General features: G+C 50.2%; 5 protein-coding genes across 5 annotated transcripts; 3 read left to right on the forward strand and 2 right to left on the reverse strand.

Annotated features, from left to right (window-relative positions):
• Positions 1–1,940: 1,940 nt before the first annotated feature.
• N7506_003933 (uncharacterized protein) lies at positions 1,941–2,855 on the forward strand (the record flags this gene model as incomplete). Its single annotated transcript, XM_056953228.1, has 1 exon — positions 1,941–2,855. One exon carries the CDS (start codon positions 1,941–1,943, stop codon positions 2,853–2,855), a length of 915 nt encoding a protein of 304 aa, XP_056812117.1.
• Positions 2,856–3,987: 1,132 nt separating this feature from the next.
• On the forward strand, positions 3,988–4,966 carry N7506_003934 (RTA1 domain-containing protein; the record flags this gene model as incomplete). Its single annotated transcript, XM_056953229.1, has 3 exons — positions 3,988–4,141; positions 4,201–4,449; positions 4,527–4,966. The coding sequence occupies 3 exons, from the start codon at positions 3,988–3,990 to the stop codon at positions 4,964–4,966; spliced, it is 843 nt and encodes a 280-aa protein (XP_056812118.1).
• Positions 4,967–5,183: 217 nt separating this feature from the next.
• N7506_003935 (uncharacterized protein) lies at positions 5,184–5,800 on the reverse strand (the record flags this gene model as incomplete). The annotated part of the gene is made up of 2 exons (XM_056953230.1): positions 5,184–5,513; positions 5,570–5,800. 2 exons carry the CDS (start codon positions 5,798–5,800, stop codon positions 5,184–5,186), a joined length of 561 nt encoding a protein of 186 aa, XP_056812119.1.
• A 903-nt stretch (positions 5,801–6,703) lies between these two features.
• Positions 6,704–7,420, forward strand: N7506_003936 (phosphoribulokinase/uridine kinase family protein; the record flags this gene model as incomplete). Its single annotated transcript, XM_056953231.1, has 1 exon — positions 6,704–7,420. One exon carries the CDS (start codon positions 6,704–6,706, stop codon positions 7,418–7,420), a length of 717 nt encoding a protein of 238 aa, XP_056812120.1.
• Positions 7,421–7,870: 450 nt separating this feature from the next.
• On the reverse strand, positions 7,871–14,964 carry N7506_003937 (uncharacterized protein; the record flags this gene model as incomplete). Its single annotated transcript, XM_056953232.1, has 2 exons — positions 7,871–14,374; positions 14,428–14,964. The coding sequence occupies 2 exons, from the start codon at positions 14,962–14,964 to the stop codon at positions 7,871–7,873; spliced, it is 7,041 nt and encodes a 2,346-aa protein (XP_056812121.1).
• Between the last annotated feature and the right edge of the window lie 1,278 nt (positions 14,965–16,242).

A 16,242-nucleotide genomic window follows, 5' to 3' on the forward strand; every position in this document is an offset into this window, starting at 1 on the left:
TTGACTTGCCCAGTGAGCATTGATTAATGGCCGACCCCTTCGGCAGCAGGATTGCAGCCATGTCTGTGATAGGCTAAGATGGCGGAATAAAAGGTCCTGTGGCGTTCTAGACCTGTCCCAATTCACAGGCAATGATCCATTCTTCAGGACAAAGGGCCGAGCGACACCCAGGATAAATTGGTCACTATCATGGCGGTTAGGAGTAGTGTCAACATGAAACGTGCACCCCCCCCGCTAACAAACGCCCAAACACACAATGAAACAGGGGTATATTCAGAGTGATTTGACCCAACAATCAGCAGCAGGTCAAGCTTTGCAAGGCAATTCCTGCCATGAGTACAGCGTCACATTCCAGAGTACATATTGAGAAGTTGTTTGTTTACTACGTGGGAACGCGTTGGAATATTGTTGAGATGGGATGATTTGCCGCCCCCCACCGCCCCACTGTGCCCCCTAAACGCTCTGACTGTGTGCACTTTGTTCAAACATGCAGCTAAAGGCGTCCTTGACTTTCCCTCATTGGTGGGTTTGTTCCAAAGCGGATATTGGGCAAGCCCAGCGTAATTTGGATTGTACAGAAAACCCACCACTGGATGTGATTGGTTCTTCCACTTCTCCTTTCACTGTACGGAGTACGGAGTACTCCGTAAATTTTCTCTCACGGCTGAGAAGGTGCCATTTGTTTCCAGAATTGTTCAGTTCCTCTCCATTTACTCCGTACTCCGTACTCCATATTCCGTACTCCATATTCCGTACTCCATAGTCGATTGACCTCAGTACGGAGCAGATACTAAAAACTTAGCCTTGGGAACAGGTGGCTCATTCGCATGATACGGCATATGTGGATATCGCCCCCCCTGGTTTCAATATCACAACAGATCCTGCCAGACAAGACCTTTAAGATGGGCTTGTACGGAGTACGGAGTACCTTCTTGCTCTTGTTCCAGATTTTTCTTTCTCTTCAAACCCTCTCTACCAAGTATTGGACGTAGTACGGAGTCACATAATAGAAGTCCAATATTAAGATAGCCACCTTGGAAATCTCCTTGTACGGAGTACGGAGTATTGACTTCCCGAGGTCACTCTCTTCTTTCAGAAGTGACTGTCAGGCTGTCATAGGTACCCCTAGACGAAAGTGATCGCGGGATCGATCTGGAAATGGATAACAGCAGACTTGATTTGCACATGAAAATTTTTATATTGATATACTTACTCCGTAGATTCGCATCATTTTTCATGAGCTCACAAACTTTGAAATACACCGCCATCTGTTCACTCTTTTGGACTCTTTTAGAATGTGCAGGGGAAAGGGGAAAAAGAAGAGGCAGTCACCTGACTTCTCTTCGTATTCGTAATCTTGCCCCTCTTCAGAAGTGACGATTCTTCTCTCATTGACTCCATGTACACAGTCGGTTAAGCTTCATTGCAAGTGTTGAAACATCCATTTCTGGCTCTTCCGGGTCATCTGATGCAAGTCTCTACCTAGGGGGTTTTTTTTTCCTGCATCAATTGACACTATGGTCACGCGACGTTCTCATAACAAGTCCCGACATGGTATGTTTCATTAACGCGCCAGTCTTCATATCTTACGGGTTTTTACTTCGAGTCAAGCTAAAGGTGCAAACCAGGATGCTCTAGCTGCAAGCAAAGGAGAGTCAAGGTCCGTCACATTCTTTTGAGCTGGTCTATCTTATCTGAAATTCATTCAGTGCGATGAGCAACGGCCAACCTGTGGCCATTGTATCCAACGACAAACGGAATGTGTGTACAATGCGACAGGTCCTTATTTCTTTGCCAGCAAGAATCCTCGAAGGCCCAGGGCAGTGAGGTCATGCTCCACTGCAGATCAAAGCCTCCATGGGTTGTCAACACATCAGTGGGATGCATCATTGAGCCACCTACCACCTGCGGAGGAACAGGCAATCTCTGCAACTTTGGACATGGAGCAGCTACAACTTGTGCTCCAGTGGATTCAGCATACTCATAGGTTTCTCGCCCGAAATGAACAGACTCGCAAAGTCTGGGAAATAGCGGTGCTGGAAGAAGGTCTCAAAGCCCCTTTCTTGATGCATGGAATCTTGGGAGTCTCTGCACTCCATTTATCTTGCTCTAACAACAGTGAGCAGGCCAGATGGCTTAGCGTTGCAATTTCTCATAAGAATATTGCGCTATCCATGTTCTCTGAACAGCAATCCAACATCGACCAGTCCAATGCTAAAGCGATGGTGGGCTTCGCTGGGCTTGTCGTTGTATTTGGCTTAGGAAGTGCACTAACACCTGGCACTGACTCTGGTCCTAGCCTCGGCTCATTGCTTGAGATTTTTACTCTCTCGCGCGGTGTGCAGACTGTTGTGAATGAGGAGTTCCAATTTCTGCTGCAAAGTAATTTTGCACCGCTCTTTAATGCAACACCACCAGATGTCCCAATTCCAGAGCATCTTCTCAACGCATTCGATTACCTCATCGAGTTGAATAATCAACTGGGACTGGAATGTGATAACCACGACGCTACAAGCTATAAGCAGTCGATCGACGTATTACGAGATTTGTCTGCTTTCACTTTGGCGCAACCTACAACGATGACTTTAATGGGCGGATGGGCTATCCGATTATTGCCAAAGTTCATGGATGCTTTGATACGCCACGACCCATTCGCTCTTGTGGTGCTGGCTCATTTCTGTGGACTTCTGGACATGGCCCATGAAAATTGGTGTGTAGGACCCTGGGGCTCTGTGGTGCTAGATGAGATCCATCGCTTGCTGCCCTCGGAGTGGAAACAACGAATCAAATGGCCAATCGAACAGATCCGAAGAACCCAAAACATCCAGTCCAATGGCTTAATTTTGCAAACATGATACCATGTTTTCACCGCAAACCCATCAAATAATCAATACCAGGGATACTTGGAATCACCCGGGTATCAAACCAGGGCCCATGCGACATGTCTCAGCATTTAGCATTCAGATATGCTAAATCAACACCGAAGAGCCCTCTTTATCATATAAAAGCCAGTTGGAGGATTTAAGAACGAAATGTGAGTTACTATACCCCCATCTAATCCAACCCATCAATCCCATAACGCTGCCTCATGACTGACTAACGAATCAGTAGTAATCATTGATTACCTGGGCAGCCTTCCGGGATATGAGGCTGGGCAAATCAGGATCCAGTCTCAAAACCTGTAGTTCAGCTCCATCGGAGGGCAACTATGCACCCGAAGCGGAAACCCCCAAAACAACAAATATGCCTAGCAAGAGCGCGCTTCAATCTACCGAAGCAGATTTAGGTAACTCCAAAGCAATTCTAGGGCTTTCTAGCAATTTGTGACGATATCGTCTAGGTGCGAATAGCTATGATAGGACAGCCAAAAGTGGAGATTTATGATAGTCTACATAAGCACCTACCCGAAAAATATATCCACAAGAAAGCCGTAGCTCGTATCTCGTTTTCTTGACTATGATGGGCAAGGTTTAGGGGTTGGTCAAGCACCTGGGCACACTAGCGCCTCGTACTCGTACCCGTAATGTTTGCCGGACCCATCGAACGAAGGCACCTTTCTAGGATGCCCGTAGTACGAACGAGTGTGAAGAAGCTTGGAGGATAGGCCAAGATTTGTGTTCCGTATGAATTTACGCGTATATCGCAGGGTTTGGTTTCACTTAGTACGGAGCTCGGGTGGGGGCCTAGTCAGATACGAACGACCCATACACCAAAATCAAAGAATACTTCGACAATAGCTGGCGCTCTTCCTAACATTATGGTATGATAATCATTTCAGTAGTGGATCAACTTATTAATAGAACGAAACCCACGGTGCAAAATAGTAGGAACAAATTAGGAACTTTCAATAACGGCAATGGCTATTTTATATCATTGTGCCCCTTCTGCTTTGGCCCAACTTCGTTTCACCCCAACATCAGAACCTTGGAACTCGCCTGTTTTCAAAAATTGGCAAAGGATCCTGTGCCTTTTGCAATAATTCTCAACATGGCAGAGGGATTCAAATTGTATCATTACAATCCATCCGCTGGGGCTGCCGTCGCCTTTGCCGCTGTGTTTGGCCTCACTACCGTGATACACATCTGGCAGCTCGGTCGGTCTCGAGCATGGTACTTTATACCATTTCTCATTGGTTGCTTTTGTGAGTCAATTCATGTTCTCATTTTTTCCAGTGTTATGTTAACAATGTCTACTTGCCAGTTGAGACGTTTGGATATTTGGCGAGATATGCTAGTGCCGAGGAAACACCGAACTGGACCACAAAACCATATATTGCACAGAGTCTTATGTTACTTCTGGCCCCCGCATTCTTTGCCGCCTCTATCTATATGATTCTTGGTCGCATTATTCGTTTATTGAATGGGGCATCGTGTTCAATGGTTAGGCCGTCATGGTTAACCAAAATATTTGTGACGGGAGATGTGCTATCTTTCCTCATTCAAAGTGGAGGTAAGAACCTTGGAAGGGGCCAATACCCTCGAAAGATCTTCAAGGGTTGTTTGAAAGTTACTAATTTTTCTTTTTAGGAGGTGGTATGCTTGCTACTGCCAAAACGGCATCGAAGATTGATCTTGGGAACAACATGATTGTCGTTGGACTCTTGGTCCAGATAATATTCTTTGGATTCTTCATTCTGGTCTCCCTAGTCTTCCACCGTCGCATGCTTAAGACACCCCTACATGCCGTGGGTGATACTCGACTTCCCTGGGCTCGCTACATGAAACTTCTCTATCTCGCCAGTGCCTTGGTAATGATCAGATCAATATATCGAGTGGCAGAGTATCTTCAGGGAAGCGATGGATATCTGCAAAGTAAAGAAGCCTTTGTTTACGTGTTCGATGCGGCATTGATGTTCATCTGTTGTCTGCTTTTCAACATCTTCCATCCAAGTGGTATTATCTCTGGTTACCGAAAGGCCCAAGAGGAGCCAGATCTAGAGATGCTCAATAACAGTGGGTATAAATGACACAATCGCTTTTGAGTTATTTACTCTCTGCCCAGAGCGAGTCTCTGCAATCCAGCCTCTCTCTAACTCGTTCTTCCATTATCCAACAGCTTTGCATACCAATGATCGACTAAGTCATTTTTTGCGATAGGTAAACAGGGCTTAAATCAAGAAAGTTTAGTCACAAATATAAAATTCATCAGCAAAAGAAACCTAAGACCTCTCATCACGGCATACCCTATCCACCTGGCTGATTTTGACTATCCTCAGTCTGTGGCCATTTGCTGAAAATAGTCTGAAGGTGATCAAGGGGAGCAGTAAGCAACCCAGCGGGGCTCTCGCATGGCGGCTCTTGGTACAGCGAAGAAGGCACAAATATTTTGGTCTGTCTCAACAATTTGGTAAGTTTCTCACTATCCTTGGTAGCGATATTGCTTTCCAATTCAAGAAGTTCGATGGTTTCTTGGTTCATGTGCTCAGTGAAGCCATCCATAAGAGCCGTGAGAGTTGGGAGATATTCTTTATCAGAGCATTCCAAGTCTTGCAAAACATCAAGTAATTGTTTGACCTGTGTCAAGTTAACTTCATCCTGCCATAAACCCTTGCCGCTGATAGTGTACGCACTGTGGAATGTTCACGGCGGTCTCTGTCGGTGGTTTCTTTTCCATCGGGGAGCACCTTCTCAATTGCAGGATGCACTACCAACTCCTCCGCCACGGCGTGCCTTGCAAGCTCCCAAGTAAATTGATCTTGGAATCTCTTCTGCTCGTCTGCATCCTCAGAAGTGAGAATCGCTTTGTACAAGGATTCTAAGTCCTGGTGGTCTTTTGTGATCGCCTCACTGATTCGTACCATTGTATTTGGGATGTTAAGACTTGGAATGTTGCTTACCTACCTGCAAGCCTTTGAAAAAGGCCTTTGCAGCTATTTGCTTGATTGAAGCCATAATGACGTATCAGGGCTTCCGCTGAATAAATGGATACCTCTAGGGCTGGAAACATACGTTTCTCGGAATGCGTTTCCGGGATGATATCAACATCTTTGCCTACACTCATATTTGGACATTAATATACGGTATGTTGGGCGTATAATGCCTCAAGGACATTGGGGGGTTTTCAGTTCCTGTGAAAACTTCTTTGGGGTACATTTCGCTGTGGGGAATACCACGGAGCACCGCGTTTCAGCAATTTAGGCTAAACCCCCGCGTCGAGAACACAAGGCTACTTTTACGGAGTACTCTACTCCAGTTCTACTTGAATGATTACCCCAAACCATCGAATTTTGGGTGGGGTGTAAGCTATTCCGCATGATTAATTGCCATATTAGTCTGCTAGAGGGTTTTGTGAACCCTGTAGCCACACACTCGCGTTGTCAGCGTCGGAAGGTGAAGCCCAAGGGGACCCTCAATCGCCCGTTTGGTGATTCTAAGATTGAACAAACCAAACAGCTATGCTGGTTTCTCAAACTCGAAAATTTTACATTGAACACAGCCGACTCGGCCTAACACCGAGATCCTTTGCATCGTTTCGGATCACTGTGACCCGACACCCGCTCCACTAAACTGTACATACCGAGACCTCAGGAGCCATATATCAATGAGCTATTTGCCGCGAGACACATAGTATAGTGGACTTATCCCCATGATCCAGCTATCTGTGTCCAGATCCCGGCGTTATTTTGATCCACGGGCGCTCAGGAGCGATTCGACCTACGAGACATCAGTCGTCAAGAACTCACCTGCCCGCGAGGGTGACAGAGATGGACGTTGAATACAGAAAGCTAGCGGATGCTATCCGCAGCCAAGCCGATGCTCATCCCAAGCCACGCTTTTTAGTTGCCATCGCAGGCATCCCAGGATCCGGCAAGACCACGACGGCTGAAGCTGTAGTACACAACCTCAACCAATCTGCTGTCTCTCGTGCTGCACTTCTCTCCATGGATGGGTTCCATTTTTCCCGCGCAGCTCTTGACGGGTTTCCTGACCCCACGAATGCACACGCCCGTCGCGGTGCTCCGTGGACGTTCGACGTAAACCGTTTCGTGGCGTTTATACACCGACTGCGCGAGTGGGCTGACAAGATGCCGTTGGCAATGCCATATTCCGAGACATGGTCATCTGCCGAGATGATACACGCGCCGTCATTTGACCATCAGTCAAAAGACCCCGTGGAGAATGGACTCACGATCACACCTGATGCCTCCATCATTGTTATTGAAGGCAACTATCTGCTGCTCGATGATCCGGGGTGGCGAGAGCTTGCTGGAATGGTTGACTACCGTGTTTATGTTGACACCGACCCACTCGAAGCAAGGGACCGACTGGCTGTACGACACCTGCAGGCGGGTATTGAGAAGAGTCTGGGGGATGGATACCGCCGAGTAGATAGTAACGACTACCTGAACGCCATCCACATTCGTGAGAAACTGCTCAAGCCGAATTTTGTTGTCAAAAGCAAAACAGTTGAAACCATTTGATACCTCTTTAATCTCAATTCATGAACCATGGAGATCGGGACATTCCAAATTGGCCTTGCAACCCCCTTATTCACCAGCATTCACCGATCGCAGGGATTATTAGGATCTGTAAAAGCGTCCAGTCGGAACATTATCATACTTATCCTGCCGAAACCAAAAAGAAAGATGAGGCAAATAATGAAAGGAAATGAAAACAAAAGGAGGCAAAGGGCGGGCAAAAGAACCCGGTGGTCCCCCATGCGAATGTCACGGTTCAACGCGAATCGGACAAGGTCGTATACTATACTACATATGCATCCAGTGAAACTAAGGAATAATCAAGAGGGATAGACTGACTCAAGAACAAAGAAATTAAGAATTATATACCAGAAAGATAATTATACACAAAAAACTGACTCCAAAGCACCACACATGATAATCATTAAGTAGAATGGCCTCAGTGTCGTAGTTTTACGCAGTGATGGTCATTCTCTTCACATTCTCCCAAACATTTCCAGACCGCTTGAACACCTTATCGGCCATATACTTCATCTTCTTTCCAGTCGGACTGGCAATAAAGCCAGCCTCGACAAGGAATTGCACGTTGCGACGAATAGTGGCCTTGACATGCTGCTTCTGAGACGGCGAGACAAAGCTGGCGTCTTGCAAAGGTTCACCACCGAGGCGGCCCTGCAAGGCATCAAAGACCTGCGACACCGGCCACAGCGGGTGGGAGCTGGTGTCCTTCTGGATGGACTTGCGCATGGTTTCCATCCAAGTCTCGTGATCCACCTTCCGGAGTGGGTACTTCAGTTCACCGTGGAAAATCTCCCAGAACTCACGCTCAGTGATACCCTCGGTCATGTAGGTGACGGTCTTCATCGATCCCGCTGGGCAGAAGACCTGGGCAATGGTCTCCTCCGCAACGCGGGTACTGCTGGTGACATACATCCAGGCATTTGCATAATCGTCACTGAAGGCACAGGCGTCAACCACGCCGGAAGCCAACCGCCAAACGAAGTCATCAGTGTTGGCAACACCTTCCTCTGGGGTTCCGAGGATCAGTCCAGGTTTGACGATTGCGAACTGATTGGGATACTTGGCGGCAAATTGCTTAACCAGCAACTCCGACAGGTATTTGGTTTGAGCATAACCGTTGGCGTGGGCGATCTCATTCGCGATGTCCTGGTCGTTCTCGCCAACGCTCCAACGGGAACCACCAGACACGTAGGACAGGCGGGGTCGGGCGGGGGAGCTGATGGCCGCCTTGATGAGCTCGGCGGTGGAGTTGACATTGGCCGCGCGCAAAATCTCGGTTCCTGCATTCCAGTTGACAGCAGCACCAGCATGGATGATGCCGTTAACAAGACCGTCGTTGGGGCTCTCGCCACTGAGGGAGGCCCACTGCTTTGGCTTCAGGCCCAACTTGGGCGAGGCCAGGTTACCACACCATACATCAAGCTTGGTAAGATAATAGTCGGACCACCATTGAGCGCGCACGGCAGCATCCTTGATGCGAATGAATGCGTCGGAGGGGCTGTTGGCGCGGACGTGGGCGATGACGCGACCGACATCAGGGCGGTCACACAATTGCCGAAGGATCTGAGTACCCAAGAAACCAGTTCCACCAGTGACAAAGACAGTCTTCTGGGGCATGGAGTTCTTGATAATATCATTGACTAAGGCCGAAGCCTCCTTCATGGCGTCAAAGGCAGGCAGGGCTTCCTGGACCGTCCCGGACAGCTCGGCGTCGATGAACGCGGCCAATCCACGAACGGTCATCTGACCGTCCAGAACGCGAGACACGTCAACCTTGACTCCATAGGACTGCTTGATGAAACTGGCCAAGCTGATGACCTGGACAGAGTCGATACCCATGGAAGAGATGTTGAAATCACGGCCGTGGAGTGGACTATCCTCCCGATTGACCAAGCTCTCGATCTTTTTGCTGATGGCAAGGGCCTTGTCCTCGCTGGCACGCAGCGCGGAGGTGGTAGGGCCTTCGCGGGTGATTCCAAGGGTGGGCTCGAAGTTGGATGGAAGCTTTGTGAGCCACTGATCGACCACCTTGCGATCGATCTTGGTGGACGAAGAGCTTGGAATCTTGCGCACGACGATCCAAATGACGGGGATCATGTGAACGGGAAGAGTCTCAGAAAGAGTGTGAGTAAGGGAAGAGAGTTGGAAGCCAGATCGCTGGAACTCGGCGCTGGGCACAACGCTCAGGTCAGAGCCGGCAGTGGAGTTGAGCTCCAGAATACCGACCAGCTTCTGAGCGTATAGGCCGGACTTGGGATATGAGACCACAGACTGCGATACATCAGCAGGGAGGTTGAGATGGTACTCAATCTCACCCAGTTCGACACGTTGGCCGCGAATCTTCACCTGGGTGTCCTTGCGGCCGATGAAGAGAATGGACCCATCGGGGGCATACTTGACCAGATCACCGGTCTTGTATACGCGCGTGGATCGGTGACCGGGGAGCCAAGCCGGCTGAGTGATGAAAGCAGCATCGGTCTTCTCCGGGTTGTTCAGGTAGTGACGAGCCAGGATATTGCCCTCAATCAACAGTTCACCAATCGCACCGATGGGTGCGAGCTTGTTGTGGTCATCACGGTCGGTGATCCAGCTGGCAGAGCCAACAGCGGTGCCGATGTTGTTTGAGGCAGTCCCAGGGAGGACCCTGCGGTTGGATGTTGTGCACACACAACACTCGGAAGGTCCGTATCCGTTGACAAGCCGGACGTATGGTGTCCATGCTGCAACGTGGGCGGCACTCATAGCCTCACCAGCAAGAGCCAGTGTGGACAGTGTTGGGACACTGGAAGGATCAATCGTGTTGACGAAGGATGGTGTCAGTACAGCCCAATCGACATTCATGCGAGTGATGGCCTCTGCGATGTTACCGCGGCGCTCTGATTCAGATGGAACACAGACACATCCACCTTGTACCAGAGTGGAGAGGATCTCGAGGATGCTAGCATCGAAAGCATATGATGCGAACTGAAGGACGCGGCTACCCATCTGAAGTCCCTCCTTCTGAGAGACGGCAGCCGTACAGAAGGCACGGTGCTCGATAACCGATCCCTTGGGCGTTCCCGTGCTGCCAGAGCTGAAGATCACATAGGCGGCATTTGAGGGAGCCACTGGTGTGGGTGGCGTTCGGGGGGTGTTCAGTTCGCGCATTCCCGGGCCGACTGCGATCGCCTTGGCGGCCAGACCAGGAGCGCGGCTCAATTGCTCCTCGGAGTAGAGGACGACTTGAGCGTTAACATCCTTGACAACGCTCTGCATGCGGCTGATGGGTTGTGAAGCATCCATGGCCACAAAAGCGCCACCGGCCTTGAGGGTAGCGAGCATGGCCACGATAGTCCACATAGACTTCTCGAAGCACAATGGAACGAAGACATCAGGACCGACGCCAACATTGATGAGGTGAGCAGCAAGCTTGGACGATAGGCTCTCCAACTCGGTATATGTCAGCTCCCCGTCCCAAGCGCAGATGGCTGGTGCATTGGGCTGAGAGAAGTTGTTCTGTGAGATGAGGCGGTGGACACACTCATTGACAGGCTCAGCTAGATCGCGGTTCCATTGAAGGAGATTTTCCTTATCCTGTGGACTGATGATTTCAATGTCAGACAACTTTCCGGTGGGGGCGGAGGCCAGTTGCTGCAACACGTGCTCGAACTGACGAACGATACGCTGCACTTCAAGGCGTGGCAAGACGGTATCATCGAAGTGGACGTGGATCTGGATGCTGCCGTCGACTGCCAGGCTACATTCCAGTGTGAGTGCCACGGTGCTGAAATTGGCTTGCGGAGCTGAGAAAGGTTGCATGATGCTATCTTCCGCAACTGAAGTGGCGGGCTGAATGACCAGCAAAGACTGGAAGTTGCAGGCTGCTGCGGCGCCTTCAGCGACACGGGCGATGTTTTGAAGACCATAGTTCTGGGCCGGGGTCATTTCAACCGAGTGGGAATTGATCTGCTGCAGCCACTCTGCAACGGGCTGCTCCCCATCCACCTTGGCCTTGATAGGAACTGTGGCAATGACTGCACCGACAACATCCTCAACCCCAGGTACAGGTGCATTTCTACCACTCAGTGTGCATCCAAACACAGTCTCCGGGGAGTCACAGTACCGAGCTTGGACCAACGACCAGGCGGCACGGATGAGGGTCGCGCTGGTGAAGTCAGATGGACCCTTGCGGTTGAGTTGAAGGGTGTGCACAAAGGAGTCATTGGCCAGGGGCTGATGACTGGCGGAGGGGAGCGACGGGAATGTGGTCATGTCGCCCTCGGCGAATTCTCCACGCCAATATTCTTCAGTGGCCTTGTCGGCATTCCTCTCCACGACCTCCTTAATGAAGTCCCGGAACTGGGTGCGAACGGGCGGGACCACACCTTCAAATGCGTGCACGAGATCATTGAAGATCATTTCCAGTGACATACCATCGTAGATGGAGTGATGTATAGTCAAAACGAAGGTGTTGGTGGGCCCGGCAATGATGCCGAAGTGAGCAAGGGCATCACCAATCTGCATAGGGATCTTCTCATCCAGCTCAATGTACTTGGCCAGATCGGTGTCATGAGCCCACACAAGGGGAGCCCGGTTGACAACTTGCACAGAGCCGTACTCATCCGTCTCAACAATTCTGGTCCTGAGCACGTCATTGCTCTCGACGATCATGCCCCAGACCTCTTTGAAACGACCAACAGTTACGCTGCTCGGAAGCTCGAGGGTGTGGCGGGCGACGTAAGAGCCAGGAATCTTGGCAGAGAGGGCCATAAGGCCCATCTGGAGAGGACTGCAAGGATAGGCGTCTTGCAGAAGACCGGCTGGTAGACCAGTCGCGGAGAGGATGTTGGCGCGAACAGCATCAGTATCATCACCAAGCAACTCGAAGGGAGTGGTGATGGATGGCTTAAGAGAGCGTGTGGAAGTCATAGCCTTGGCCATGTCACTTAGAACCAGATTACCCAGGATGTCACCAACCTGGAGCTGGAAGCCCTCTGCGCGACAACGACGAGTCAGGTTCATTGCCTCAATTGAGTCACCACCAAGATGGAAGAAATTGTCCTCGGCGCCAATCTCATCGACAGGGCAATGGAGAATCTCGGCCCAGATCTGACGTAGAGTCATCTCGGTGGTGGTGGTGGGCATGCGGCGCTCAGTAACCTTGCCATTGCCAGCGACAGCAGCGAGCTCTGTCAGTGTCAGGCTGTCACCAAATGAGGCAATGAGTCGACGATCAGTCTTGCCGGACGCTGTCAATGGCATGTAAGCCAGGGGCAGAAAGACCGAGGGAATCATATAGGGCGGAAGTTGCAAAGTGAGCTTCTTGCTCATCTGCCCGGCCAATGAGACAACTGATTGTTTGTCGTCAGGGGCGGAATAGAAAGGATGGGGGAACTCGGGTCCAAAGCCACTCTGGTTGGAGATGAAGGCAGCAAGCATGGCCTTGCCTCCAGGGCGAACCATAGCAACCGCAGTCTTCACCGAGTTATCGATGGCGCGCATGTGAGCCTCGATTTCTGTCAGCTCCACCCGCTGGCCACGGATCTTCACTTGCAAATCCTTGCGACCGATTAGATGGACCCGACCGTCATCGCCATAACGAGCCAGATCGCCAGTCTTGTAGAAACGACGCGTATTGCCGCTCTGTGAGGCCCAGACCGGGTTCTCAATATAGACAGCCTGTGTCTTCTCGGGGTCCGCAAGGTATCCCCGTGCCAGAATAGGCCCTTCAATGACAAGCTCACCAACTGAGCCGATGGGCACAAGCCGGTCATGGTCATTGGGATCAACGAGCCAGGAGAGTCCTCCAGTAGCTCGGCCGATGCAGCTTCTGGGAGTGTCTGCCACCATCCGGCCAATCATGACAACGCTGCACTCGGATGCGCCATAGATATTAATTAGTTGAGCGACAGGTGCCCATCGGTCGATGATGTCCTGTGCTACAGCTTCACCGGCCACGAGAAGGGTGTCAAGGGATGGAATGTCCTCGTGGTGGAGAGAGCGTGCAAAACTGGGAGTAAAAATTGCCCAATTGGCCTCGAATGACCGAATAGCAGGGCGGATATCGGTGTGCCGATCATGGTCGGAGGGAATGCAGAGGCATCCGCCAAAGATTAGAGTAGTAAATATTTCGAAGGTGCTGATAATGAAAGTGTAGGCGCCGAATTGCAGGGCGCGGGTATTATTAGAGATATTCATAGCAGAGGCGTGGTTCAGCGCACTGGAGGCGACGGAGGCGTGATCATGGACAACACCCTTGGGCTTTCCGGTGCTTCCTGAGGTGAACATGACGAACGAGGTGTCATGGGGTTGTGATCGAGACTTGAAGTCCACCTCCGGGGCAGACTGGATTTGAGATGGGTCGAGGATAAGCACCTGGGAAGCAATGTCCTGCACGAGATCCTTGTTGGATGCGGAAGCAATCACCGTCCGGGCTCCAACTGATTCGATTATCGTTTCCAATCGCTGGCGAGGGTGCTTGGGGTCCAGCGGCACCCAGCCAGCACCCAATTTCCAGAGGCCGATCATCGTGACAATGGTCCACACCGACTTCTCGAAACAGATCGGAACAAGCTCGCCGCGCTGGACTCCAACTGAGTCAAAGTATGCAGCCATTTTGTTTGCGGCTTGGTTGAACTGGGAGTATGACATCTCACCATCCCAGCCTACCAGTGCCTGAGCGTCCGGTGACTTTTGAGCGGCACTCTCAATCAATTGATCAACACAGACTTCGCTACCCTTGGGCAGGATGCGATTCCATGTGTCGATCTGCATCATATCAAGTTCACTGGGGTGGCACACAGTGGATGCGGTCTGATATGGGTCCAAGCACACACTTTGGAGGTAGTCGGCGAATGTGCTGGCGATGTATTGTGCTTGAGAGCGTGAAACAGTGGGTTTGTGGAAGACCAAGTCCAGTTGGGTTAATGAGGCATCAATCTGAACAGCATAATCGAACTGAAATAGGTTAGCAATCAGAACACCAAACTTGGGACTGCAATGAAACTTACGGTCTTTTCATTCACAACGTCTGTTAAAGACAGCTCACTCTTGGACTGAGCATCTTTGAGCCAGATGGCCGAGTTGCATGGCTTTGGCTCCAAGCTGGAAAAGATGTCCAAAGCCTCAGGAACAGAAACCATGGACTCGGCTTGCAAAAGCCCTTCCTCTTGCGTGGTGTCAAGGACAGAAATGACAGAGCTATCCTGCTCTAACCGAGCCAATGACACGGATGTATTTGTCCATTGCTGCTTGGTTGATCGTGGGTTCATTCCAATACCCGCAAACATGACATTGTCGGCGCCGGAGTATGAGCGCAGGACAGCGGTCCAGGCAGCCTGAACCACGTTCAATGGAGAAACATCACACTGCTGGCAACAGTCATAGATGGCAGACAGTTGCATGGGCACGTTGAGACGGCCCACGGTCGACTTAGTCTCGCGCTTAGAGAAAAGACCGGATGGGAGATGGGATGGAGTCACATCGGTCACCAGCTGCGTCCACAGCTGGCGAAGCCGATCAGCATCGTCAATGACTATAGACGGCATCCTCAACAAACACAAATAAACTCAAGAGGATCCACGACTAGGGAAGAGCCAGTCTGGCAAATTATTAACAAAAACAGCAAAGTAGAAAAGAGAGACGTGATGTGAAAGAAAGTTAGAAAGGAAGAAAGCAATAAGCAATATCAATGGCCCACTGTATTATGTGATCTTGTTATTATTTTTTTCACATGGGGGGGCGAGAGGATCCGAATGTTCTTCCGGCCCAAATTCTATGAGGCACTTTCCTAGTGCATCTCAGATCTGTCCCAACTCAGAGGTACAGCTAGCTCCACAACGCCAGCATTGGCATAGACGAACGCTGGTTCATGCAGCCAGCCAACCAAGAGCCTTGGAGAAAGTACTAGTTTGGAACATCATTGAGACTAGGACGTCCACCTGCAGTTCAATTCGGTCAAGTCAGTGGTGGGTCATGACCCCATTCTGACGTGGATTGATGAGGCGGGACGTAGCCGAGTCACCGTGAACGCCAGGGCAAGGCAAGAAAGGGTTGACAAATTCTGTGCCGTGCCTGGGACCGAGGGTACCTGTACTAGATCTGCGACAATCTGCGAGTGGGTAGGATCATGCTTTGATGTCAGGTACCATTCTCCACTTTCAATTTCACCCTTACAATCGGAGAAACACCACGATCGTGACACACCATGAACCATGGAATCTCAGCTTACCATACGTGGTAATGAAGCTATAGTGGAGTCTCTAAACAAGATGAAGCTGAAGATCGTGCCGTGTGGGTTCGCATTGTACATTATGTGTATTTTGCGCCCTAACTAGGCTAGCGCCATCGGTGGGGCAGATATACCGAAATTCACCGCGGAACCACAAAATACTTCGTATTGGACACTGTATTATAATATTACACGTATCGTATTGGTAAATACCTTTCTGCTCACAACTTCCCACCTGGCCAGCTCTGGACCGTCAGTTTTGTACAAGGAACTTTGTCCTTCGTACTCCGTACATCGTACAGTGCATAATTATTCTTCTGCTCGAGAGTGATCCTGACCAAGCCTCTTTTTATTTGTTCACCCGTTCATTGCACCTCTTTTCGTCAATCCTGCAAGGGCTGTGTGGAGTACCCGTATAGACTTTGTGATTCATCTTGTAAGTTTATCTAGGGAGAGCGCGGTAAACCCCTGAATATATGTTCTATCAAAGCAACGTATTCACCGTCTTTCCAGTGAGACACCTCAGATCCACATGTACAATGTAAACAAAAGATGTAATTTCGGGCTGCTCTTGATCCCTTACCGCCCCACTTGC

The sequence above is a fragment of the Penicillium brevicompactum genome, assembly GCF_028827555.1.
Source record: "Penicillium brevicompactum strain IBT 35665 chromosome Unknown utg000003l_segment0_segment0, whole genome shotgun sequence".
Lineage (NCBI taxonomy): Eukaryota > Fungi > Ascomycota > Eurotiomycetes > Eurotiales > Aspergillaceae > Penicillium > Penicillium brevicompactum.